The 27003-nt window shown below is 35.6% G+C and overlaps 1 protein-coding gene across 1 annotated transcript; it reads right to left on the bottom strand.

Annotated features, from left to right (window-relative positions):
* Nucleotides 1–24438: 24438 nt before the first annotated feature.
* On the bottom strand, nucleotides 24439–26599 carry LOC127073924 (GDSL esterase/lipase At5g62930). Its single transcript, XM_051015174.1, has 6 exons — nucleotides 26453–26599; nucleotides 26275–26354; nucleotides 26055–26195; nucleotides 25655–25731; nucleotides 25022–25186; nucleotides 24439–24783 (listed from the first exon to the last, which is right to left on the bottom strand). Exons 1-6 carry the CDS (start codon nucleotides 26544–26546, stop codon nucleotides 24603–24605), a joined length of 738 nt encoding a protein of 245 aa, XP_050871131.1. The 5' UTR covers nucleotides 26547–26599; the 3' UTR covers nucleotides 24439–24602.
* Nucleotides 26600–27003: the final 404 nt, after the last annotated feature.

Below are 27003 nucleotides of genomic sequence, written 5' to 3'. Positions count from 1 at the left end.
TTCAGATTTATGTTGCATTAGATACAACCAAGTACATCGTGAATAATCATTGACAATTGTTAGAAAATAATGCGATCCATTGTTGGATGGTATAGAGAATGGACCCCCCCCCCCCCCCCCAGATGTCAACATGAATCCATTCAAAACAATGAGATGAATAAGTAGTTCTTAAGGAAAAAGGTAAACATGGTTGTTTCGCCGGAAAATTTTCACAAATAAAGTCTTTATTTGCTTTAATATTTGGAGAATTTTTAACAACAAAATTAAAATGAGACAATGATGGATGACCTAGGCTTTAATGTCATAGGTCAAACTTATTACAATGCTTAGAACTAAAAAAAGAGCTTGATGGATGACTAAGGCAATAGTGATCCTTGTCATGCTTATTTGATATTGATGCATCATTTAGATAGAAGAGTCCATTATGAGCACTACCCTGACCAATCATCTTCTTCGTTGCCCCATCCTGAAAAATGCAACCAGAAGATGAGAAAATTGCATCATAATTTATTGATTTTGTTAATTGTGAGATAAATAATAGATTATATTTGAAAGTCGGAATGTGGAAAACATTTGTAAATAGTGCCTATGTGTTTCACATGCGCTTGAGAACCATCAGGTAGTTGAACAGAGATATGAATATTAACGGGAGAATATGAAGAAAATAAAGAAATAGATGTATAGATGTGGTTTGAAGCACCATAATCAGTAATCCATGAAAAAGGGATACAAGTAAAGGTTGTACCTGCCAAGTTCACTGATGAGCCTACAATCTCTTCTTTAGCTAAGAGAGATAGGAGTTTTTTATATTATGCGCTTGACAGTTAATTAGCGGAAAAGGATGATGATGGTTTTGATTCCTTTTGTGGCTTATTTGGAAAACCATGAATCTGATAGAAAGTAGAAATAGTGTGACCATACTTATTGTAGTGTTCATAGTACAGACGCTGACGTTTTACTTGAGTCGATATGGTACTTTAGAGGTATGGAACAAAACTGATTCTTCACCAGGGAGAGGTAAAAAACTAGTCTCTTGTTATTTTTCTTCCTGATGAACTAGATTATAGATGTGCTGAATTGATGGAAATGGATCCATTAGAAGAATTTGATTGCGGACAGCCGAAAAACAGTCGTGAACTCCTTGAAGGAATTCCACGGCACGGTCTTGATTCTGGTGATCAAGAATGCTTTTAGCATTAGATACAAGAATTGACATGCGAAATAGAATTGAGTTCATCCCAAAGAGATTTGAGTTGAGTGAAATAAAGAAAGATAGACATGCCTTCTTGTTTGAGGGTAGAAATTGACTGTTTCAATTGATATATTTTAGGAGCATTTGATTGAGAGAATCGACCTTTTAGATCGGACCAGATTTGTGTTGTAGTTTCAATGTACAAAATATTGGGATGAATCTTGGTTGAAACCGAGTTAAGAATCCAACTTGTAACCAGATCGTTGCAACGTTGCCATTTAGGAATGTCTTCTTTATTCTTCAGGCTGATAAGTGACCCGTCAACAAAACCTAATTTATTTTTGGCACAGAGTTCCATTGTTACTGTGCGACTCCATGAACCATACTTATCACCAGTAAGTAAATAGGTAACAAGGACATTTGAAGGATTATCTAAATGGTTAATAACACAAGGATCTATGTTTGAGGTTATTGTGGAGTGATCAGTGATGGGCGGATTTTCAGAAGAAGGAATAGGAATTATTGGGGTTGGGATGGCAGACATGGTAACATATGAAAACAAGGGTGTCGATGAAGAAGAAAAGAAGAAAAGTGATGGATATTAACCAGGAAAAAATATTGATACCATATAAATTTATAGAAACAAAACAATAGGTATTAAAGGAGGAATAATTGTTGTATCAAAATGTTATCTTTGTTTAATGTGATTTGTATTACATATATACATGATTTCATGTGATATACACGTACTGTATAACTAAAAATGGATGCATTGAAAGTCTAGCCTATATTTTGTCTATAATAAAAACCTATTAATAAAATTAATAACAATTTCCGTATGAAGAGATACAATTGATAAGTTTTGTCTTGTTATACTTGATATGCATGGACCAGCTATATACACACCTAATTTTGTTATAATTTTGGTATTCATTAATTATATATATATATATATATATATATATAATATATATATATATATATATATATATATATAGATAGATAGATAGATATAGATAGATAGATAGATAGATAGATAGATAGATAGAGAGAGAGAGAGAGAGAGAGATATTAATCTATTAAATTTAACAATATGAAAATATAAAAAGGTATTTAAATTAAAATAATTAATATCTTTTTTCTCACAATAGAAATTCAATTTTTAATTTTTGATATATATATATATATATATATATATATATATATATATATATATATATATATATATATATATATATATATATATATATATATATATATATATATATATATATATATATATATATATATATATATATGGCCTATATAAAATTGCTGGAGTTGAGAATTGAAGCTCAGACACTTAACAAAATTTTACGTCAGTTTTTCTAGAAGGTGAAAGATAAAGTTTCTTTAAAAAAAATATTTAGCGCGTTTCAAGTCATTTGACCTTGATTTTTCAATAACTGAGGTAAAAGCTTCGTAATAAAATGTAGTATTTGTAGTATTGGCTTATTCCCAACTTCACTCCTCTCACCTCATATTATCCTCAATTTACATAATTGACCCAAACTCCTATTTATATCTTTAAATTATTATTTAAATTAAATAAATATTTAATTTGAATCATTATTTAATTAGGATTTTTATATTTTCTAGTATTTCAACTTATTACAAAATGATTAAATATATCTAATTATCTACAATAATCTTAATAATAATATTTTATTTAATTCCCTTGTTTAATTCTACAGGTTGAATGTCTTGACTCTACAGAAAAGATGTGGTATCTTAATAGTGGATGCTCAAGACATATGACGGGTGACATATCTCTATTCATTAACTTTGTGCCAAAGAAGAAGGGGTTCCTCACTTATGGAGACAACAAGGGAGCTATACTTGGAAAAGGTAGTGTAGGTAATTCATCATCTACTACTATCTCTGATGTTATGTTAGTTGATGGGCTTAAATATAACCTTATCGGCATTAGTCAACTTTGCGGCAAGGGTTTTAAAGTTACTTTTATAAATACTTATTTATTATTTGAACATAATGAGAAAAAAGATTGTATGTTTAAAGGCTTAAGGGTTAATAACACCTATATGTTTAACTTAGATGATGTATCCTTGGTTGGAACTAAGTGTCTAGCTACCATGAGTGAAAAATCTTGGTTATGGCATAGACGCCTAGCTCATGTCAACTTTGATTTACTAATTAAAGTAACCTCAAAAGATATAGTAATCGGTCTACCAAAGATAAAGTTCACAAAAGACCATTTATGTGAAGCATGTCAAATGGAGAAGCAAACGAGAGTGTCATTTAAATCGAAATACATAGTTTCAACCTCGAGACCTCTTGAGCTTCTTCATATGGATCTCTTTGGCCCCTCAAGGACCAAAAGCATAGGTGGTAACTCTTATAGCTTTGTGATTGTTGATGATTACTCTATATTTTGTTCGGTCATGTTTGTGTATAGTAAAGATGAGACCTATCTGACTTTCAAACAATTTGCAAGATTATTCCAAAATAAGATGAACTTGAAAATTATTTCCATCCAAAGTGATCATGGAGGATAATTTGAAAACCTCCTCTTTGAGAAGTATTGTGATAAACATGGCGTTGAGCATAATTTCTCTGCTCCTAGAACTCCACAACAAAATGGGGTTATGGAGCGCAAAAACCGTATTTTAGAGGAGTTGGTGAGGACTATGCTTAATGAAGGAAATCTACCAAAGTATTTCTAAACTGATGCCATTAGCACGGCATGTTATGTCTTGAATAGGATTTTAATACATCTTATTTTAGACAAAACTCCTTATAAGCTACTTAGGGGTATAAAACCTAATGTTTCTCATCTTCACATTTTCATATGTAAATGTTTCATTTTGAATAATGGAAAGGATAATATTGGTAAGTTAGATGAAAAAGCCGATGAGGATATCTTCCTCGGATACTCACAATCTAGTAAATCTTATAAGTTTTATAACAAAAGGCTACTTATTATTGAAGAGTCGGTTCACGTTACTTTTGATAAGTATTTTTCGAAAAATATTGGGAAAGATGTTTCTTTTCATGATGTACGTGTATCTTCATAAGATATTCTCAAGGAACCCGATGATGGAATTGATCAACCTAAAGCGGTGGAAAATGAGAAATAAGAAAGTAATAATTGTGAAGAGGAAAGGGTTGAAAGTCCAGCTGCAGTGGATGATCGTCCTTTGACTTAGAGAACATCTAAAGATCATCATATTTATAACATACTTGGATACATCACCAAAGGCATGACAACACGCTCCAAGATAAGTAAATTTTGTTATCACTTTGCATTAGTTTCACTGGTTGAACCTAAAAACTCTAAAGATGCATTACTTTATGAGCATTGGCTTATGGCCATGCAAGATGAACTAAACTAATTTAAAAGAAATTAAGTTTGGGACCTTGTCCCTCGTCCAAAACATCATCAAGTAATTGGCACAAGATGGGTTTTTAGAAACAAGTTTGATGAAAATAGAGTGATAACCTAGAACAAAGCTCGACTAGTGGCTCAAGGTTATATCCAAGAGGAGGGCATTGACTATGAAGAGACTTATGCTCTGGTTGCTCACCTTAAGGTTATACGCCTTTTACTAGTCTATGCTTGCTCCAAGGATTTCAAGTTATTTCAAATGGACGTGAAAAGTGTGATTCTTAATGGTTATATTAATGAGGAAGTATATGTAGCTCAACCTCCCGGCTTTGAAAATCACGAGTATCCCAATCATGTTTTCAAATTAAAATGTGCTTTGTATGGTCTCAAACAAACGTCTAGAGCTTGGTATGAGCGACTTAGTAAGTTTTTGATCAATCAAGGGTACTCAAGGGGAAAGGTAAACACTACACTTTTTATTAAGCTCCATGGAAATGATACTCTTCTTGTTCAAGTTTATGTCGATGATATCATTTTTGGATCAACTAATATTCAACTTGTCAAAGAGTTTTCTAAACTTATGCAGAGTGAGCTTGAGATGAGCCTCATAGGAGAGTTGAGTTACTTCCTAAGTATTCAAATCAAGCAACTCAATAAAGTCACATTCGTTTGTCAAACCAAATATTGCAATGACTTGCTAAAGAAATTTGGCATGGAAGATGTAAAATCGATTGACACTCCAATGCCTACAAACAGTAACTTGGAAAGGAATGAAAATGGTAAGGATGTTGATGTGAAGAATATAGGTATGATTGGTTTTCTTATATATCTCATTGCATCTAGGTCGGATATGATGTTTAATGTTTATATACATGCCTGTTATCAATCGGCTTCTAAGGAATCACATTTAAAACTCAGTAAACGCATTCTTAGGTATCTTCATGGTACTCATAAGTATGGGTTGTAGTATTCCAAGGTAAGTGATTATAATTTGGTTGGTTATACCGAAGGTGATTTTTCCGGTTACAAATCAGATAGGAAGAGTACTGGTGGAACTAGCCTTATGTTTTTAAATTCATTAGCTAGTTGGCATAGAAAGAAACAAGTTTTCGTTGCTTTGTCAAATTCCGAGGCGGAGTACGTTGCAGTCGTTAGTTGTTATTGTGAGGGAAAATATGCCTAGTCCTTATTTTAATGATATCAAACCTCTCTATTCGCCCACATCGTGTCTTTGAATAATATCATCATAGCATAGAAAGCATTCATCCTTTAACATGTTCAAAATATAGGTTCCGTGTGTTCAAGCATATAGGAGCATATCTTATATGTGAATCATGCACTTAATCATAGTAAACATCCTAGGTTCATAAGAGATAGGCTTAAATTGGTCATAATATGTTGGAAAACTCATTTTTGGAAGTTAAACCTCTGTGAGTCGACTCATGACTCGAAGCAAAACCTTCGGGTCCGAACAAGTCGACTCATAGGTCGACTCATTCTTGGAAAACCTGAATGAGTTGACTCATGCACTCGTTAGGTCGAATCATTTCCCAATCATATCGCCACGGGTCCGAACAGGTCGACTCAACCATGTAATAAACTCTGTTTGAGTCGACTCATCCCCTGTTTGAGTCGACTCGTCGCATGTTTCACTTAATTTTCTACTGTGTAACTTTGTGAAATTTTTCTGTTATGTTAGTCATTTGTCCATACATCATAGAAATATTCAAATGTCTCTTCTTCAACATTGTCAACAACAAAAGTGAAAGATATACACCAAAGTTCTTATCATCTTCATTCTTCATTGCATTTCTCAATAATCACACATAATAATCTTTGTTGAGCATTGTGCATTGCAGCTATGATAACGTCCAAATAAGATTGGATTATCTTAGTTTGGGTTGAGACTTTGTGTGGGTTTTTCTTAAATAAAACCCTTGAGGTTTTGTCCTCCAAGAATTGGGGGTTTTTGCACTAACCTTTGCTTCGCAGGTTCAGCCGAGTGAAAAGTTTGAATAACGGAAGGTTCGGTCAAACAAGTAGCGATAAACGGAGGATTGTGAAGAAATCTTAGGGTTCAAGCAACTTGCATTCAAAATCAGCCGAGCTGGAGTTTTGGAGAACGAGGTGTTCATCCAATAAGGTAGCGGTAAACAAAGGTTTGTTCGAAGTGCTTGAAGAACTTAGTTCAACTCGAATCAATGGGAGAGAATAGAATAGGATCTGCAACAACTCTAGAATTTGATTGCCAGTGATAATTTGTTCTCTTGTATTGACTTTGCAACATGTTAATAAAACATCTCAATTCTAGATTTAGAATTGAGGGCAGACGTATGCTAAGCGAGGACGATAGGGGAATTGCCTCAACAAATTCGGCCTTGTTCTCTCTATCCCTTAACTCTTTAAATTCTGCAATAGTTACTTTGTGTGTGAAATTGATCGTAAAATCAATATCGCTTTATTGGTGTGTATATCAACTGTTCGATAAATTGTTTGAGTAAAATTCTGCACATTCAACTTAAGTGAAATTGATACTTTGAGTGAAGTGCACACCAAGTGTTCGACAAAATTAATTTCGCACAAACTTATTAATATTTTCCTTGATCTCTTATTGTGTTGAGCATCATTAGAGGTAACGATATCATGGATCATAGTAGTTAATTGATTGCTTTAGATAGGGGTTGATTTTCTCTATCTTAAGTAATTCCATTCGGTTCACGTATATTCGATCTTTCCATTAACGAGACCGTTTAGACGATTTCAATCTAGGGTGCTTCCGCAACCGTTGAAAACATTTTTAAAAAGCGCTTAATTTCAAAATTGATTTATTCAACCCCTCTTCTAGATCGGTACTATCGTCTAACAAGTGGTATCACGAGCGTCGGTTCACCTAGTGCTTCGCATATAACTTTTTAGAAAATGAGTAACGATCCTAAAGGGGCGTACAATAGGGCACCTATTTTTACCGGTGAAAACTATAATTATTGGAAAGATTGTATGTGTATCCATATCAACTCTATTGATAGGAAAGTATGGAAATTCATCCTAGATGGTCCTATGGAAATAAACATGATCAATGCGGATGGCTTTGTTGTACCTAAACCGGAAGCACAATGGAACGAAGAAGATGAGAAAAATTATAGCTATAATTGGAAAGCTAGAAATATGCTCATTGCCGCTTTAGGTGTTGATGAGTACTATAGGGTTTCCCATTGTACTAGTGCTAAAGCTATGTGGGACTCATTGCAAATTACCCATGAGGGAACCAATGATGTCAAACTAGCTAGAATCAACACCCTAACTCAAGAATTTGACCTATTCATATGGAAGATGGTGAAACCATTGCCGATATGCAAAAGAGATTTGCTCATCTAATCAATCGGTTAAATGCTTTTGGTAGAAATACCCCTAATGATGTTGCTACTAATAAAATCTTAAGATGTCTTAAAAGGGATTGCGTTAAAGGCTTCAAGATACAAGTCATCCACCAATGATGTGTGTGAAAGTGAGTCAAGTGACGATGACAAAGATTCGAATGAATACATGGGGTTGTTCGTTAGGAGGTACAATCGATACCTTAGAAAAAATGAAGTCCAACATTTGGACAAAAATCTTGTCAATTACAGAAGGAAATCAAAATTTCCAAATCGAGAGGAAAGCAAGACAAACAAGTCAAAAGGATCATGCTTCAATTGCGGAAAGACCGGTCACTATAAGCCAGAGTGTCCCTTATTGAAGAAAGACAAAGGAAAAGACAAACGCCATAACAAACCAAGTAAACCTAGAAGAGCATACATCACATGGGAGAGCGATAGCGAGCCCTCAAGCGATGACAACTCAAGTGATGAAGAAGAAATTGTCAATCTTTGTCTCACGACTCATCAAAGGAAGAAAAAGAATGTAAGTCATTCCAAATATGATCACACTGATAAAATGTCTTATGCTGATTTGCAAAATGCCTTTAGTACTCTACACAATGAGGCCAAGGAAGCTCTTAAACTCTTGGCCTCTAATAAGAAAATTTTCAACCATTTAGAAAAGAAGATTTCTGATTCCGAAAAGGAATTATAAACCCTCAATAAATCTATGATAGAGGCTACTAAAGGCAAAACGGAAGACGATAAGGGATTTTGGTTTAGATGGGGTGGATGTGAAACCTGTCATATTTGGAAAAGAGAGGTTAGAACTCTCCAAGCTAAATTAGACAAGGCTTTACAACCCAAAAAGTTACCTTCACTATTGATCAATCACACTTTAGAAGCAATATGAATAATCCTTATCAAAAATACACTTATGTGGTTAAGGATCAAGCTAGCAAAAGCAACTTTCATCCGAACTTAAATTGTCTATATTGTTGCAAAAAGGGACATACTATTGCTAAATGTAGATTTAGGATATTTCTAGTTCCTAAAGGCATTTTTCAATGGTTTCCCATATGCAACCAAAGTTTCACTCACACACTAGGACCCAATGAAAATTGGGTACCTCATTCCCTTGTTTAAATTTGTAGGTGGAATGTCTTGAGGATACAGAGAGAACAAGGGTTCTCGATAGTGGATGCTCAAGGCACATGACGGGTGACTCTTTCTTATTCCTTGACTTTATGGCTAAGAAGAAAGGTTTTGTGACCTACGGTGACAATAACAAGGGAGCTATACTCGAAAAAGGTAGTGTAGGTAATCCCTCCTCTACTACCATCTCAAACGTCCTACTAGTTGAAGGTCTTAAGCACAGTCTCACTAGCATTAGCCAATTATGTGACAAAGGATATAAAGTCTCGTTTTCAAAAGACTGTTGCATGATTGAACATAATGAAAATAAGAACGATGTGGTTAAGAGATGGAGGGAAAATAATGTATACATGCTCAACTTGAATGAAGTATCCTCGACAAGCACTAAATGTCTCGTCTCCATGAGTGAAGACTCGTGGCTTTGACATAAGCGATTAGCGCATGTCAACTTTGACTTGCTTAAAAAAGTTGTCTCAAAAGATCTAGTAGTTGGTCTTCCCAAAATTAAATTTTCAAAAGATCACCTGTGTGATGTGTGCCAAATGGGAAAGTAAACAAGGATCTCGTTTAAATCTAAAAATGTTGTTTCCACTACGAGACCTCTTGAACTTTTCCATATGTACCTCTTTGTGTCATCTATAATTAAAAGTCTAGGTGGAAACTACTATGGTTTTGTCATAGTGGACGACTACTCTAGATTTTGTTGGACTATCTTCTTAGCAAGTAAAAGCGACATTTTTTCTGCGTTTGAAAATTTTGCCAAGATGTCTCAAAAAAAATTGAACACTAGCATAGTTACCATTCAAAGTGATCACGGAGGTGAATTTAAAAACCACCTCTTTGAGCAATTTTGTGAAACAAACGGCATTGATCATAATTTTTCTGCTCCAAGAACTCCACAACAAAATGGAGTTGTGGAACGTAAAAACCGAATTTTAGAAGAACATGAAAGAACTATTATCAATGAAAACAACCTTCCTAAATATTTTTAGGTCGATGCCATAAACACGACATGCTATGTACTGAATAGGATACTCATTCATCCTATTCTAAATAAAACCCCTTATGAATTGCTAAAGGTAAGGAAGCCAAATGTTTCACATCTTCATATCTTTGGATGTAAGTGTTTTGTGTTAAACAATGGTAAAGAAAACCTTGGTAAATTTGACTCAAAAGCTGGTGAAGGTATCTTTCTAGGATACTCTCAATCTAGTAAAGTATATAGAGTATCCAACAAAAGGTTACTTATTATTGAAGAATCCGTGCATGTCTCCTTTGATGAGTCTTATCCGAAAACTATCGGAGAAGGTAGTTTTGTTAATGGTGCAGGTGTTCCTTCGGAAGACATAATAAAAGATCAAGAAGAAAATTGTGTTGACACCCATCCGGAAAAAGCTAAGGAGGAGCCGAATCTTAATTCCGAAAAGAAAGAGGAGGATCATTCCATCAATAACAATGACCTTCCTTTGGAATGGAAATCTTCCAAGGATCATCCCATTTATAATGTTATAGGAGATATCTCAAAGGGAGTTACAATACGGTCTAAGATAAGTAACTTTTGTTATCACTTTGCTTTCGTCTCTCAAAATGAGCCTAAAAACTCCAAAGACACATTACTCGATGAAAATTGGTTTCTAGCTATGCAAGAGGAACTTAATCAATTTAAAAGAAATGAGGTATGGGATCTTGTTCCCCCTCCACGAGACCATCGAGTAATCGGCACTAAATGGGTGTTTAGGAACAAGTTAGACGAAAACGGAGTCATAACTCGCAACAAGGCTCGCCTTGTTGCTCAAGGGTATAACCAAGAGGAAGGCATGGACTATGAGGAAACTTATGCTCCGATTTCGCGACTCGAGGCTATACGCCTTCTGTTTGCCTATGCTTATTCTCAAAATTTCAAGTTATTTCAAATGAATGTCAAGAGCATTATCCTTAACGGTCACATAAGTGAAGAGGTCTATGTATCTCAACCTCCCGGATTTGAAAACCATGAGCATCCAAACTATGTTTATAAGCTCAAGCGGGCTTTGTACGGCCTCAAACAAGCCCCTAGGGCATGGTATGAGCGTCTTAGAAAATTCCTACTAGAGCAAGGATTCTCAAGAGGGAAGGTTGATACTATCCTTTTTACTATACGTCAAGGGAAACACTCCATCTAAGGTCAAGTCTATGTAGATGACATTATCTTTGGATCTACTAACATTAATTTGGTCAAGGAGTTCTCTAAGTTGATGCAGGGAGAATTCAAAATGAGCATGATGGGGGAGCTAAATTACTTCCTCGGACTTCAAATCAAGCAACTTGAAGAAGGAACCTTCGTGAGCCAAACCAAGTATTGTAATGAGCTACTTAAGCGCTTCGATATGGCAAATTCCAAAGTGATCGACACTTCAATTCCTACCGCTGTCAACATGGATCGGAATGAAAATGGTAAGGCCGTTGATATCAAAATGTATAGAGGTATGATCAGATCTCTTCTCTATCTTACTGCATCCCGACCAGACATTATGTATAGTGTATGTATGTGTGCAAGGTATCAATCATGTCCCAAAGAATCACATTTAAAATCCAGCAAGCGCATACTTAGATACCTCTGTGGTACTTCAAAGTATGAGCTTGGGTTCTCTAAGGGAAGTGATTGCTCTTTGGTTGGTTACTCCGATTCTGACTTTTCCGGTTGCAAATCGGATAGGAAAAGCACCACTGGCACTTGTCATTTTTATTCAAATTCCTTAGTAAGTTGGCACAGCAAAAAGCAAGTTTCAGTTGCTATGTCAACCGTTGAGGCGGAATATGTTGTTGCGGGTAATTGTTGCGCTCAAATTTTATGGCTCAAACAACAATTACTCGACTTTGATGTTCAACTTGAGCGTATTCCCATCTTTTGTGACAACACAAGCGCCATAAATCTAACCAAAAACCCTATACTACATTCGCGCACTAAACATATTGAAATTCGGCATCACTTCCTTAGGGATCATGTTGAGAAAGGTGATATTGTCTTCGAGCATGTTGATAGCAAAAATTAACTTGTCGGTATTTTCACAAAACCACTTGCGTTTATATATATATATATATATATATATATATATATATATATATATATATATATATATATATATATATATATATATATATATATATATATATATATATATATATATATATATATATATATATATATATATATACCTATCCATTCCATGATTCATATGTGAGGGCTACATGAAGGCACTTGTCGTCTATCATCATTGGAGGTAATATCGTTCCTATTCATTTGACCTTATTAATCAATTATGTATGTATACATACTTGCTAAACTTTGATATTCATGATTAATTGATTTGAACTAAGTATGGTTCATGTATATGCTTGAGTTATACTTAAACTTGCTTAGGTATCTTAGTTATCATGCATTCTGCATTAAGAAAATGGGTTTGAACCTCATATCATCAAACTGGTTACATAGGTTCCAACAGGTGGACTGAATGAGTCGACTCATCAATTTCTGTGTTTTCCTCGGGTCCCAACAGGTCAACCTGTGAGTCGAATCATCAATCTAGGAGTTCTCCTCGGGTCCCAACAGGTCGACCAATGTGTCGACTCATAAATCTCTAAGTCCCAACAGGTTGACCTATGCGTCGACTCATCGCTACCCAGATCTACTTTTTTGGGTTTTTAAACGTCAATGTGTTGACTCATCACACGTGTGAGTCGACTCTTCACTGCCCAATACTGGGATTGCATTTATTTCGGGTCCGACTGCGTCGACCCATGAGTCGACTCTTCCCTGCTTAGGTCAGCGCATATACTTTTGGAATCTGGTCGACTCAGTTCTAAAGAAAATCTGAAGTAATGGAAATGTTAAGAACCATGCAAATCCAGCAGCAAAACTTCGCTACACTTCAAGAGGAGAGGTTCGCAGCCTTGCAGGAAGAAATTCAGAGTCAAGGTGACAATTTTGCATCCTTCGCTTCCATCCAAGAGGAGCGATATGCGGAACTAAGGAGTCAAATCCAAACTCAAGTGAAAATTTCAACTCCTTTTACTCTACCATCCTACAAAGGATCGAATGATCAAATCGCGTTCTCGTAGGCTCCATAAACACGCTGAACACGAACGTCATTGAATTAACCATCCTCTATGAAGAAGAAAGACTTGCATGTCCACCTTCCGGTTATAGAGGCAGACATGAATCGTTCTGTGGGTGACGACCTTAGATGACTGCTCAAACTCAACGCATTTCAATTTTCACTATGTGTGCATGTTATTCTAGTTACTTATTTGTCTTATTGTATTCGTTGAACACCTATTGTAATGTTATTTCTGTATTGGTTCTTTCATCGTGTGTTAATTATGCTTCTACTTCTGTTATTAACTACATGATTTGTGCATTGTTGTTAACGACCATGTGTTGCAAAGTCACCGACTAAGTGATTCTGAATATTTTTTACTACATGATTGACCGTTTCCTTGCCTCTTTTTGATATTGTCAAATGGGGAGAAAGCAATGGAAACAAACATTAGAAGATGGATAATATAGCAGGAACAAACATTAGTAGATGAATAATATAGCAGGATGCTCCAAGGACACTACGCCAAAAGAGGGAAAAGAGGGCGCTTTTTTTGGCCTATAACAGCGCTTTAAAGCGCCCTCTAATCTGGCGCTGGCATAGGTAAAGACAGCGCTTTTTTTCCTGGTGAAAGCGCTGTCTAAAGTGGCTCTTTAAGCCCTTTAAGGGCCACTTTAGAGGGCGCTTTTTAAAGAAAGCGCCCTCTAAAGTGGAAACATTTAAGGGTTTAGAGGGCGCTTTTACTGGAAAGCGCCCTCTAAAGTGGAAACTTTTAAGGGTTTAGAGGGCGCTTTTACTGGAAAGCGCCCTCTAAAGTGGAAATTTAAAGGGTTTAGAGGGTGCTTATTTTGGGAAGCGCCCTCTAAAGTGGGTGGTTATTTAAATTTTTTTTTTAAAAAAGCGCTATATTTATTTATTTATTTTAGACAACCTGTATATTGAAGCAGTACACCCAAAACTGTATAATTTGAAGCCCTTTTTCACACATTGCATTCAACAAGCCTTATATACAACAATCCATACATATACAACAATCCACTGATATATAATTGTTTAACTTCTAAAGATTCTAAATATACAACCAATTCATAACTTAAAAAGAAATAAAACTAAGTAGCAAAAGCATCTCTGAGATGTATGTTTTTTTTGCTAGCAGCAGTCTTCTTAGCAACAACCTCTTTTTGTTCAATATCAATAGCATGAACCTAAAATATCATAAAATTAGTTAGGTGATGTATAAGATCAAGAATTAACATTTTCTATGCATAAATATCATATAATTGTGTTTATACCTTTTTTTTTATGCAACTGACTCGATTTGCTGCGTAATCCCCTTATATTTTTGGTCTCTTATATTTTGAAGATAGAATTGATATTTGTTTAGATGGACATGTTCCATTGTCGTAGAGGGATACTTTCAAATATCCAGCATCATCATCTACGCGAATGAGGCTTGACGACAATGGAACATCTCCATCTAAACAAATATCAATTGATACTTTCGAGTATCCCTTGCCCCTTGCACGAATGATTGACTTCATAATAGCCATTTTACCTGTAATAAAGAAACCAATTTAAATCAGATGACAAATGTAAAAACAATTAAAATCATAAAAGTCATTTTACCTGTAATAAAGAAAACAATTAAAATCATTTGACCTGTACCTTTTTCACTAAGTTCTCTTTCTTTTCTTGGTTGGAATATGTTCTACATGTCTCTTAACAACACGGACGGTTGGATTGATCCAAATACCCTCATTATGATCATTTCTAATATATGAATCATTTGATATAATATTCTCATCTTGATCATTTCTGGTAAACGATTCAATCTCAACATCAATATCACCTTGATCTCCAGTGTTTTCATCAATTACTTTGTTGGAAAAAAGAACTATAGACCATTTCGTACTTTTCGGATCATTGACATAGAACACTTGTCTAGCTTGAGAGGCTAGAATAAAAGACTCATCTTTGTATCCCACCCTATTAAGATCCACTTGCAAAAATCCTGACTTATCCATTCGAATGCCGTTATTATTTTCAACCCACTTGCAACCAAATATAGGAATCTGAAACTTCTCATAATCAAACACCCAAATGCGCTCGATAACACCAAAATACGACAGATTTGCAAATTTGGGGTTTAAGTCCTTCACACTTGATATGTGCATTGCTTCAGCTACCACGGTGACACCACTATTCTGCATAGTACTTTTATCATCTTGTTCTTTGGTATAAAATATGTATCCATTAATCGCATATGCGCTATAAGAAAAAACATGGAAACTTGGACCATATGCTAAGCATCTCAACCTTTCTGTTATTGAAGCGGGATCTGAATAATACTTTGAATAAATATGATCCTTAAACCAAGGTATAAAACATCGATTGTGCTCTCGTACTATCCAATTTTCATTTCTATTGGGATTTAAACCTCGGAGAACATCCTTGTGAATTTCAACATACGGCTCAACCTCATTCTCATTGTCCAGAACATACAAATGCACTTGATCCCGTTCGACCCTTGATACTGCCACGATTTTATTTCCAATTAGATTTTTTCCTTCTTTCTTTTCGACAAGCTGAGACTTGGGGAGTCCGATTGACTGAACATTAGACAAATATTCAGTACAAAACTCAATCGCTTCTTCAACAATGTATCTTTCAACCATACAACCTTCTGGTCGACTTCGGTTCTTCACGTACCCTTTTAATATTTTCATATAACGTTCAACAGGGTACATCCATCTCATATAAGTTGGTCCACACAATTGTGTCTCTTTCACAAGATGAACAACTAGATGTACCATTATGTCAAAAAATGATGGAGGAAAAAACATTTCAAGCTCACACAAAGTAATAACGATTTCTTTTTGCAACATTGGTAAGATCGCAGGATTGATCACCTTACTGCAAATTGACTTGAAGAAAGAACACAACTTAGTTATAGAGCTTCTTACTTTTTCTGGAAGAATAGAACGTATACCTATTGGGAGAAAATGTTCCATTATAACATGGCAATCATGGGTCTTTAAACTCTTTAACTTGAGGTCTTTCATAGATACAAGTCTTCTAATATCTGAAGAGTACCCTTCTGGAACTTTAACTTCACTTAGAAACTTACACAATGTTTTTTTCTCCTTTCTAGATAGAGTATAAGCAGCAGGAGGTAGATATGTTCGTTTTCCTTTCTTCAAGGGTCCTAATTCAGTTCTTATTCTCATCGCTATCAAGTCCTTTCTTGCCTTAAGGCCATCCTTAGACTTTCCTTGTATATTGAGTAACGTGCCAATAACACTTTCAAATACATTTTTTTTAATATGCATAACATCAAGAAAATGTCTCACATACAAGGACTTCCAATACGGAAATTCAAAAAAAACTGACCTCTTCTTCCACCCACTTTTGACAAGTGTGTGGGCAAAAGGCTTGCCAAACTGAGTATCCAAATCTTTCACCTTTTCAAAAATTTGATCACCCGTCAATATAGGTGGAGCTCTGCCTTGTTCTGTCTCTCTATTGAATGCCTTTCTCCATCCACGGTAGTGATGATTTGAATTTAAGAATCTCCGATGACCGAGAAAGACATTCTTCTGACCAAACTCCAAGCGCTTCCAATCTGTTTTATCTTCACAAATAGGACACGTACATTGACCTTTTATGCTATACCCTGATAGATTTCCGTATGCTGGAAAATCATTAATTGTGCCAAACAACATCGCCCTCAAGTTGAAACTTTCTTTCCTATATCCATCATAAACCTCCACAACGGTCTCCCACAAAATCTTTAAATCTTCGATTAAGGGCTTCAAGTACACGTCTATGTCATTCCCTGGTTGTTTAGGTCCAGAAATCAACATAGACAACATCATGTACTTACGCTTCATACATAGCCATGGAGGTAGGTTATAAATCATAATAATCACAGGCCATGTACTATGTGAGATACTCTGGATACCGTGTGGGTTCATTCCATCAGTAGATAATGCCAAGCGAAGGTTTCTTGATTCTTCTCCAAATTCAGGATAATCATTATCAATTTTCAACCACTGTGGTGAATCTGCCGGATGTCGATATTTTCCATCTATAATTCTTTCATCTGCATGCCAGGTCAAGTGTCTTGAATCGGTTTCACTACGAAACATGCGTCTAAATCTCGGAATAACAGGAAAATACCACAAGACTTTTGCTGGAGACAACTTGTTCTTATATCGCGAGACACCGCATTTAGGACACTCATTTAACGATGCATACTCATTTCGAAACAAAACGCAATCGTTTGGACATGCATGTATCTTATCATAGCTCATGCCAATAGAGCACAACATCTTTTTGGTCTCATATGTTCGATTGGGAAGAACATTATCCTCAGGAAACATATCTTTCAAAAGGGCTAATAACTCTGTGAAACTTTTATCCGACCATCCATTGCCCGCCTTTAAGTTGTACAACTTTAATACCGCAGACAATCTTGTGAATTTAGTGCAACCATCATACAAAGGTTTCTCTGCATCACTTACCAACCTCTCAAACATTTCGGGACAATCCTTAAGATCTCCTTCAAGTGCTTCTGCAATCTCTTCAACTCGATCACAATCGTATGTATCTGCGCCACTATAGTTTGAGGCATAGGTCGTACTATCCCCCGGTTCAACATTCTCGTTACTTTTCTCACCATGCAAATTCCAACATGTATAACTTCGATCAATTCCATGCCTCATTAGATGTGATGTCAACTGAACTGCGTCAACCCGTTTCCCATAACAACAACCCAAGCAAGGACATATCATTCTACTGGGGTCTTCGGCGTGCGCAACGGCAAACTTAACGAATTCTGATACCCCATTCTCGTACTCTCTCGACAATCGATTGAAAGACATCCATGTATTATCCATTACTAATTAGAATAAACAAAAAACAATTTCAGAAGAGTTCAAACACATTCGGACCTAGGTTTCTAATGATACTGGTGTTGACACAAAATCATATGTTCATAGGTCGTATAACCCTAACTACTGGGTAATGTAGTCCCATTGCATGCGCTATCATGGTCACTAAAAACCAACCGTCAATTTCCTAATAAACCCAAACTATTTAAATGACTATGAATATTGAAACTTTACAGGTCGAAACAAACGTAGCATAGACAACAATAACATAAAACAGAAATTGGGCAAAGCTAAAACAAAGCAATAGTGCAAGTAATAATGTATGCATCGTGTACCTTTGATTGGTAGAAGGAGGAAACGCGCAGTAATAATGTAGATCTAACAGAGGTGGAAGGAAAACGCCTTAGAACCCTAACGTGAAAAAGAACGAAAATAACAGATAGTGAAATAACAAAACGCGCAGTATGTTATAATTTTAATGTTTACTAAAGGGGACATTAGAGGGCGCTTGTGGAAAAAAAGCGCCCTCTAAAGGGGGCCTAAGAGGGCGCTTATGGAAGCGCTCTCTAAGGCTTTCCAGAAGCGCTTTATAAGCTGGAAATGCACATGGACTTATAACAGCGCTTTATTAAAAGCGCCCTCTAAGGGTAACCTTAGAGGGCGCTTTCTAAAAAGCGCCATGTATTGTTGTCCCTCTATCTCCTCCTTATTTTTTCGTTTCACCTTAGAGGGCGCTTGTGGAAAAAAAGCGCCCTCTAAAGGGGCCTAAGAGGGCGCTTATGGAAGCGCTCTCTAAGGCTTTCCAGAAGCGCTTTATAAGCTGGAAATGCACATGGACTTATAACAGCGCTTTAGTAAAAGCGCCCTCTAAGGATAACCTTAGAGGGCGCTTTCTAAAAAGCGCCATGTATTGTTGTCCCTCTATCTCCTCCTTATTTTTTCGCTTCACCTTAGAGGGCGCTTTATTACAAAAGCGCCCTCTAAAGTGCGTTGTCTATTGCTCCTTATTTTTCGCTTCACTTTAGAGAGCGCTTTTGTAATAAAGCGCCCTCTAAGGTGCGCTGTCTATTCCAGTTTTTGGCGTAGTGGGAATGCATAAAATCAGGGGGAGGATATCCATCAAAGTACACGTTTGTCCCACGGTTTGCCATCATCAAAGGGGGGTGTACGTGAGGGAAAATATGCCTAGTCCTTATTTTAATGATGTCAAACCTCTCTATTCGCCCACATTGTGTCTTTGAATAATATCATCATAGCATAGAAAGCATTCATCCTTTAACATGTTCAAAATATAGGTTATGTGTGTTCAAGCATATAAGAGCATATCTTATATATGAATCATGCACTTAATCATAGTAAACATCCTATGTTCATAAGAGATAGGCTTAAATTGGTCATAATATGTTGGAAAACTCATTTTTAGAAGTTAAACCTCTGTGAGTCGACTCATGACTCGAAGCAAAACCTTCGGGTCCGAACAGGTCGACTCATAGGTCGACTCATTCCTGGAAAACCTGAATGAGTCAACTCATGCACTCGTTAGGTCGACTCATTTCCCAATCATATTGCCACGGGTCCGAATAGGTCAACTCATAGGTCGACTCAACCATGTAATAAACTCTGTTTGAGTCAACTCATCCCCTGTTTGAGTCGACTCGTCACATGTTTCACTTAATTTTCTACTGTGTAACTTTATGAAATTTTTCTGTTATGTTGGTTATTTGTCCATACATCATATGAATATTCAAATGTCTCTTCTTCAACATTGTCAACAAGAAAAATGAAAGATATACACCAAAGTGCTCATCATCTTCATTCTTCATTGCATTTCTCAATAATCACACATAATAATCTTTGTTAAGAATTGTGCATTGCAGTTGTGATAACGTCCAAATAAGATTGGATTATCTTAGTTTGGGTTGAGACTTTGCGTGGGTTTTTCTTGAATAAAACCCTTGAGGTTTTGTCCTCCAAGAATTGGGGGTTTTTGCACTAATCTTTGCTTCGCAGATTCAGTCGAGTGAAAAGTTTGAAGAATGGAAGGTTTGGTCAAACAAGTAGTGGTAAATGGAGGATTGTGAAGAAACCTTAGGGTTCCAGCAACTTGCGTTCAAAATCAGTCGAGCTGAAGTTTTGAAGAACGAGGCGTTCGTCCAATAAGGTAGCGGTAAACAGAGGTTTGTTCGAAGTGCTTGAAGAACTTTGTTCAACTCAAATCAAGGGGAGAGAATAGAATAGGATCTGCAATAACTCTAGAAGTTGATCGCTAGTGATCATTTGTTCTCTTGTATTGACTTTGCAACATGTTAATAAAAACATCTCAATTCTAAATTTAGAATTGAGGGCAGACGTACCCTAAGCGAGGACGATAGGGGAACTGCCTCAACAAATTCGGCCTTGTTCTCTCTATCCCTTAACTCTTTAAATTCTGCATTAATTACTTTATGTGTGAAATTGATCGTAAAATCAATATCGCTTGATTGGTGTGCATATCAATTGTTCGATAAATTGTTTGAGTAAAATTCTGCACATTTAACTTAAGTGAAGTTGGTACTTGGAGTGAAGTGCACACCAAGTGTTCGACAAAATTAATTTCGCACAAACTTAGTAATATTTTCCTTGATCTCTTATTGTGTTGAGCATCATTAGAGGTAACGATATCAAGGATCATAGTAGTTAATTGATTGTTTTAGATAGGAGTTGATTTTCTCTATCTTAAGTAATTCCATTCGGTTCACGTATATCCGATCTTTCCATTAACGGGATCGTTTAGACGATTTCAATCTAGGGTGCTTCCGCAACCGTTGAAAACGTTTTTAAAAAGAGCTTAATTTCAAAACTGATCTATTTAACCCCTCCTTCTAGATCGGTACTATCGTCTAACAGTTATGTTCAAATTTTGTGGATTAAACAACAACTACTTGATTTTGATATTAAACTACAACGTATTCCTTATATGTGTGACAACACTAGTGCTAAGTGACTTTTGGGATTCGTCATCACTTCCTAGGTGATCATGTTGAGAAAGGAGGCGTCGTATATAAGCATGTTAATAGTAAAAATCAACTTGCGGATATTTATACAAAACCACTTGCGACTGAACCGCTTTTCAATATTCTAAGGGAATTGGGGATTCTTAACATCTCAAATCTTACATAAATGTGATTTGTTGCATGCACTTTATATATGTTTGCTTTAACCTTCCTTGGAAGTTCTATTACATAAGAGTGCATATTTCATCAATTCATAAGCAAGGTAATATTGTTCCATTTTCCCTTTTATAAGTAAGATTTTACTTTTGCATGTTGTTTATATTCCAAATGATTGATATTCTTGATGTATAAGATAGTTCATGAATGTTCACTTCCAAAAATGTATAATTGATGTATGCCAATTTATATGCTTATAGTGATTTTATGCTACTCTTCTCCATGCTTGAAATATATTATTCGTGCATTGGATTGTTATTTATTTCGTCATGAATTGTGGTTGAACATGTTATAATGTTAGTAAAATTCTTGTTGTGTGTCATTTTTATGTTTTCATCTCTGTTTTTGGTTTGAGTGGTGGTACATCATTTTATCGCTTTGCTAGAGCACATGTGTGTATAACATTTCGGGAACACCAAAGGCATATGTCACGTAATTGTGTCACTTTTGTAGAAACTCAAGATTTTTTATTACATTATATCCTTCATTTTTCATGCATTCCATATGTCGGCACATGCATTCCATATGTCGACACCCATGTTGCAGTATTAAAGCTTGTAGCTTCTGTTTCATGTGTCGCCTATTTAGGTCAACACATAGGGAGTGCATGACTTCACAGGTCGACAGATTACCTTAGACAGGTCGACCTATGCTTCGAACAGGTTGGCACATGACTTTCGTAGGTCGACCTATGCGACAATTTTTTTTCAAAAATTCATAATTTTTCCAAGTCCGTTGCATTCCATTTTTCCTTTAATCATTTATGCATATAAATACTTCGTACATGCATCATTCTCTAGAAGGTTTGTAGAGTGAGTAAAACCTACATGAATCCAAGATTTCAAAGCAGTATCATCATCTTCAACTATATCTATGCATACACACAATCAAACTACGCATAATCATTTTTTGATTGGGTGCCATCTAGATTAGGGTTGATAGCGTCCAATTAGGTTTGTTGTACCGTATATTGGGTTGAGAACTTTGAGGGATTCAAATCAGTAAACCAAGTTGGGGTTTTTCTACAAGATCTCTTAGGATTTGAAGGTTTTGGACAAGGTTGTGAAATTCGGATCTGATCGAGTGAAAGCCTTGGGACAAGGGGTGCCTGACAAGGGAGTAGCGTGTGATGATGGATCGAATTGACAAATCTTGGATTTCAACAAGTGTGCACTCGAGATTAATTCGTCCGAGTGAAACCTTTGAAGAACAAGGGGTTTCATTCAAAGAAGTAGCATGTGACGGTGAATTGAAGCGGCATTGTTGGTTACTTGAACAATCTTTGATCAAGGGTTTTGGAGGTGGTAGAGTCAATATAAAACTTAGGGTTTGTAGGGTTCGATTTCTTCATCTCTTGTATACACACATCTTGCAAGTAAGATATAATATAATATCTCAATTCCAATTTGAATTGAGGGCGGACGTACCATAGCGAGGTCGATTGAGGAACTACCTAAACAAATCCTTGTATAATCTCTCTCTCTCTCTCTCCTCTCTCTCTCTCTCTCTCTCTCTCTCTCTCTCTCTCTCTCTCTCTCTCTCTCTCTCTCTCTCTCTCTCTCTCTCTCTCTCTCTCTCTCTCTCTCTCTCTCTCTCTCTATATATATATATATATATATATATATATATATATATATATATATATATATATATATATATATATATATATATATATATATATATATATATAGAAAAAGGAGAGAGAGAGAGAGAGAGAGAGAGAGAGATCTTTCTTTTGTTTTTCTGTTTACAAATTGTCGATTGCATTGATCGCTTGATCAATATTGTTTGGATCATAATTTTGAATGCTTTTTGAAATTTGTGTTGTTGTGTAGATCACAAACCATTTAGTTGTGATTGGATTTCTAGAACAACAAACACCACATAAAATTCCAAACATTATTGATCGCACACTAAGTGTTCGACAAATTGCTTGACTTAATTTTTTGTGTGTATTTTCATTGGAGATTGACTTTTTTCTATTGTTTTGTATTCAACTAGTTCTTATTAGTTGTTGTTGATTTACTTGTGGATTATTATCATTGCATTGACACCTCTACGCATATCCGAGCTTTTCGATAGTAGGTTCGGTTAGACAATTATTTGATCCGGGAAAAATTTAAAACTTGCTTCCACGCTGTAAACTTTTTCAAAAATAATTTTGGTTCAAGTTTTAACTTGTAATCTATTCATCCCCTTCTAGATCTTGGCCTATCGTCTAACAGTTTTGTTCCCTTCTAGTGCTAAATCTGATTTAGAGTTGATATGCTATTCAGACTCTGATCTATGTGGAGACAGAGTTGACAGAAGAAATACTTCTGGATATTTCTTCAAGTATCTGGGAGGTCTCATTTCTTGGTGATCCAAGAAGCAACTAGTGGTTGCATTGTCAACCTGTGAAGCTAAGTACATTGCAGGTGTTTTGTCTATGTGTCAGACTGTTTGGATTATGAATTTATTGCAGGATATGAAGATCAAGGTTATCAAACCTGTGAGGTTAATGATTGACAACAAATCAGCTATAAGCCTTGTCAAAACTACAGTCTTGCATGGAAGGAGCAAGTACATTGACACAAAGTTCCATTTTCTGCGAAATTAGGTTCATAATGGAGTGTTTGAAGTTGATCACTATAGCACTTAGAAGCAATTTGCAGATGTGTTGACTAGAACTATCAAGATTGAACACTTTATTCATTTGAGGGATAGAATTGGTATTGTTGATTTTAATCTTAAATGTGGATTAAGGGATGGTATTGAAGTGTAATTAAAATTCATTTTAAGTTGCATTTATATTTAATTTGAGTTTCATTTAGTTGTCTTTTTGATATAAATACCGAACTCAAACTTCAATTTGTAGTAGAATTCATCTTCTAATTATTTTCAATTGAGAGTAAAAGCTAGTTAAAATTCTCTCTTTTTTATCATCTTCATCTTCATCTTCATCATTCTTGTACACTAACAAAATTAAATAAAGAACTGGGATTATCAAAATTTATGGCTAGATAGGAAACCTCTCTCTTATTCACCCCTAATTTGAAGTCAATGATCAATCGCTTACTGGATCAGCTAGAAGAATTGGAAAGAGGGAGAGGGCAACAACTATAGAGAGAAAAATAGGCAAATTTGTATAGTACAAGAATGATTTGAAGTCATACACAGATACATCCCATACATTAAACGCAATAACCAACACGCTTTTATTAATAAACAGTATTAAAAACTTGTATACAGTTCATTAAGAAACTTGTCAACTATATAGAAAGTTCGGTAAAATAAAACTAGCAGGTCCGTGAATAGAAGAGAGTATATAAAACTGTAAGACTAAACCAGAATCCTTCTATAATGAGGCATCACAAATATTCTGCTGGAATGCGATCTCAGGATTTTTGTGATCAATTTTAGAGTGGTGAGGGAAATCAAGTGGCATTTTATCAGCAGAAAGTCCTGCCTCATTGAACACCTTGATCACTTCTTCATATACTACTTCATTTCCATCTACTGTCAAGTGCAACCCATCTCTGTAACACCAAAACAACAATGTTAATCACCCTTAATAAATAGTAGTTAGAAGAAAGCAGTTCATTGCATCATTAGCAAGACTCATGAGAAGCTAAACCAACGCCCTTAACTAAGAAACGGATCATACTATAACCAGATTCAGTCAAGCTAAATCCATGATGCTTTTTGGTTTAAATCAAAAAGAAAACGTGGTTAAACTTATGTCGGGCATTTTTTCTAGTCCAGATTGCAACAAACCTTAAAAATTTCTTTTGCCAGCCATCTGTTTCTTGCATTTTGGACCATAAATCGATGTAAGCCACACCCATTTCCTTAGCTGTCTCAACACATACTTTTGCATATTGACCGGTAACTTCATTTGTTCTTTCAGACAATTTACGAGCATTATCACCGTATAAGGATCTGCAAGACATAACAAAAACTACTCGAACATGAAAGTAGTATAAAATGGTGAATAATTTAAAACTAACATTCTCTATTTCGCCGACTGGCATATCTTATACAACAAAAATTACAGCAAATACTTAACCAATGCATAAAACAGTTGCAAGACAGAGTTTAACCAAACTGGGTATAACAAAAGAGGCCATGTCAGATATTTTAGATGTATATATGACAGGAAGATAAATAGTCAAATGGAGGTTCAGAAAATACGAATACGGATGCAATAGTAGTACTAATAGCAGTAATGACAATAGTAAATTTAACAATTAGTGCATAATAAACCACACAAAACAGGTAGCAAGAATAGTTTCCTTCGCCGATATCAATAAGATGTCATAAATAGCCAATAGGGAGGCCAGACAATGTTCATAAACAAATGAAGAATACGAATGCTGAATTCAACGAGATCGGAAGAATTTATCTTACATGGCAAATGCTCGACGCCCTTCCTCACAAACCGGGGGTGGAGTAATAAGCACGATAAGCATAGTTGGTGAGCTTGACTGAAATCACATTTTTCATTTTTGCAATCAGTAACTGATAATGTAATTGGCATTTTAAGATGTATGAGTTTAATTCATTCTAAGCACAGATATTTTAGTACAGGCAGGAAAGATTCAATCAACACAAGAGCTATTCCTTAATCCAATGCAGCACCAAACTGTGCTAATGTAACAAGATAGAAAATCATCAGAAATCGGAATCATTTCACTAATTACACGAAAATGCTGGCCGCGACTTAGCCACCGTTATCGTTGATAAAAATGAACATAAATAAAATGTTTAAAATTTACGGCAACAATAGGCGGAATGTACAAAATTGAACCTTCAAGTGGTTGACAATTTTTTGGAGGTTTTGTTTGAATTCTGGAAGAGGTACATGTTGTCTTTCACTGGTTCTTCCGGCTATAGCCGCATCATTAGCACCGAAGAAAATTGTGGTGGCAATAGGCGGTTTACTCGACCCCTGAAAATGAAGCCAAAATCAATAACCGCCGTAAAAGAATTGAAAAAGGCAACAGAGTAATTTGATTTAGATAACATACGAGAGGGAAGATATGATTGAGCAAGAACAAAGCCCATCTAGTGTTGTAACCGCCGTAGCCACGAACAAGTACATCAGCCTGAAAATTAAATTGATTTTCCGATTTGTCAGTTACATTACAGAGAAATACACAAATTGGATCTGATCTGAGAGAGTTTGAGGAGAAAGAAAGCTTAACTTGCGAGAATAGGCATCGGCGAGTGAAGAACCCCAACCATTTTGAAACGCTTGCTGCGTTATTGAATCTCCAAACAACACTATATTTTCTCTCATTCTCGTGTCAAACGCGAACCTCGCACGAAAGTCTCCTTCAAATTTATATTATTATTACCATCCGTTATTTTTAACATCGTTGTCATTGTTGTTACGATCAATTTATAATTTTCCTTCTTTGAGTAAACATTGATAGTTTTTTAAAAACTTGTTATTTGTTAAAAGTATTAACTAGTTAAAATTATAGTAGACAAGTACAGCATAGTCTTTTTTCTGATTGCAATGTAAAATTATAATTCTTACTATCTAAAATATGAATTAAAAAAATTAAGATTTGTTTCTTTTTAGAACCTTGTTAGTGCAGATCCTTGATGAGGAGGTAAGAGTACTAGATGCTCCAGTGCGGTGTTGATATATCTTTTCAGCTGCATCCATTTCTTGCTAGGATTCTCACATTGTCACATTTTTTCTGTTTCAACTAGTTTCTTCCACTCCATCTCCTTGCTCGGGTGCGATC

Source organism: Lathyrus oleraceus, chromosome 4, assembly GCF_024323335.1.
Source record: "Lathyrus oleraceus cultivar Zhongwan6 chromosome 4, CAAS_Psat_ZW6_1.0, whole genome shotgun sequence".
NCBI classification, from domain to species: domain Eukaryota; kingdom Viridiplantae; phylum Streptophyta; class Magnoliopsida; order Fabales; family Fabaceae; genus Lathyrus; species Lathyrus oleraceus.
Note: the sequence above shows the minus strand (reverse complement) of the source record. Positions and strands in the feature narration are given on the sequence as shown.

Coding starts and splice junctions, on each gene's coding strand:
- LOC127073924 (XM_051015174.1), bottom strand. CDS start 26,546: ATGAGAGAAAATATAGTGTTGTTTGGAGATTCAATAACGCAGCAAGCG. Junction 26,355..26,452: donor CGCCGATGCCTATTCTCGCA/AGTTAAGCTTTC, acceptor AATTTAATTTTC/AGGCTGATGTACTTGTTCGT. Junction 25,732..26,054: donor AAATTGTCAACCACTTGAAG/GTTCAATTTTGT, acceptor ATGTGATTTCAG/TCAAGCTCACCAACTATGCT.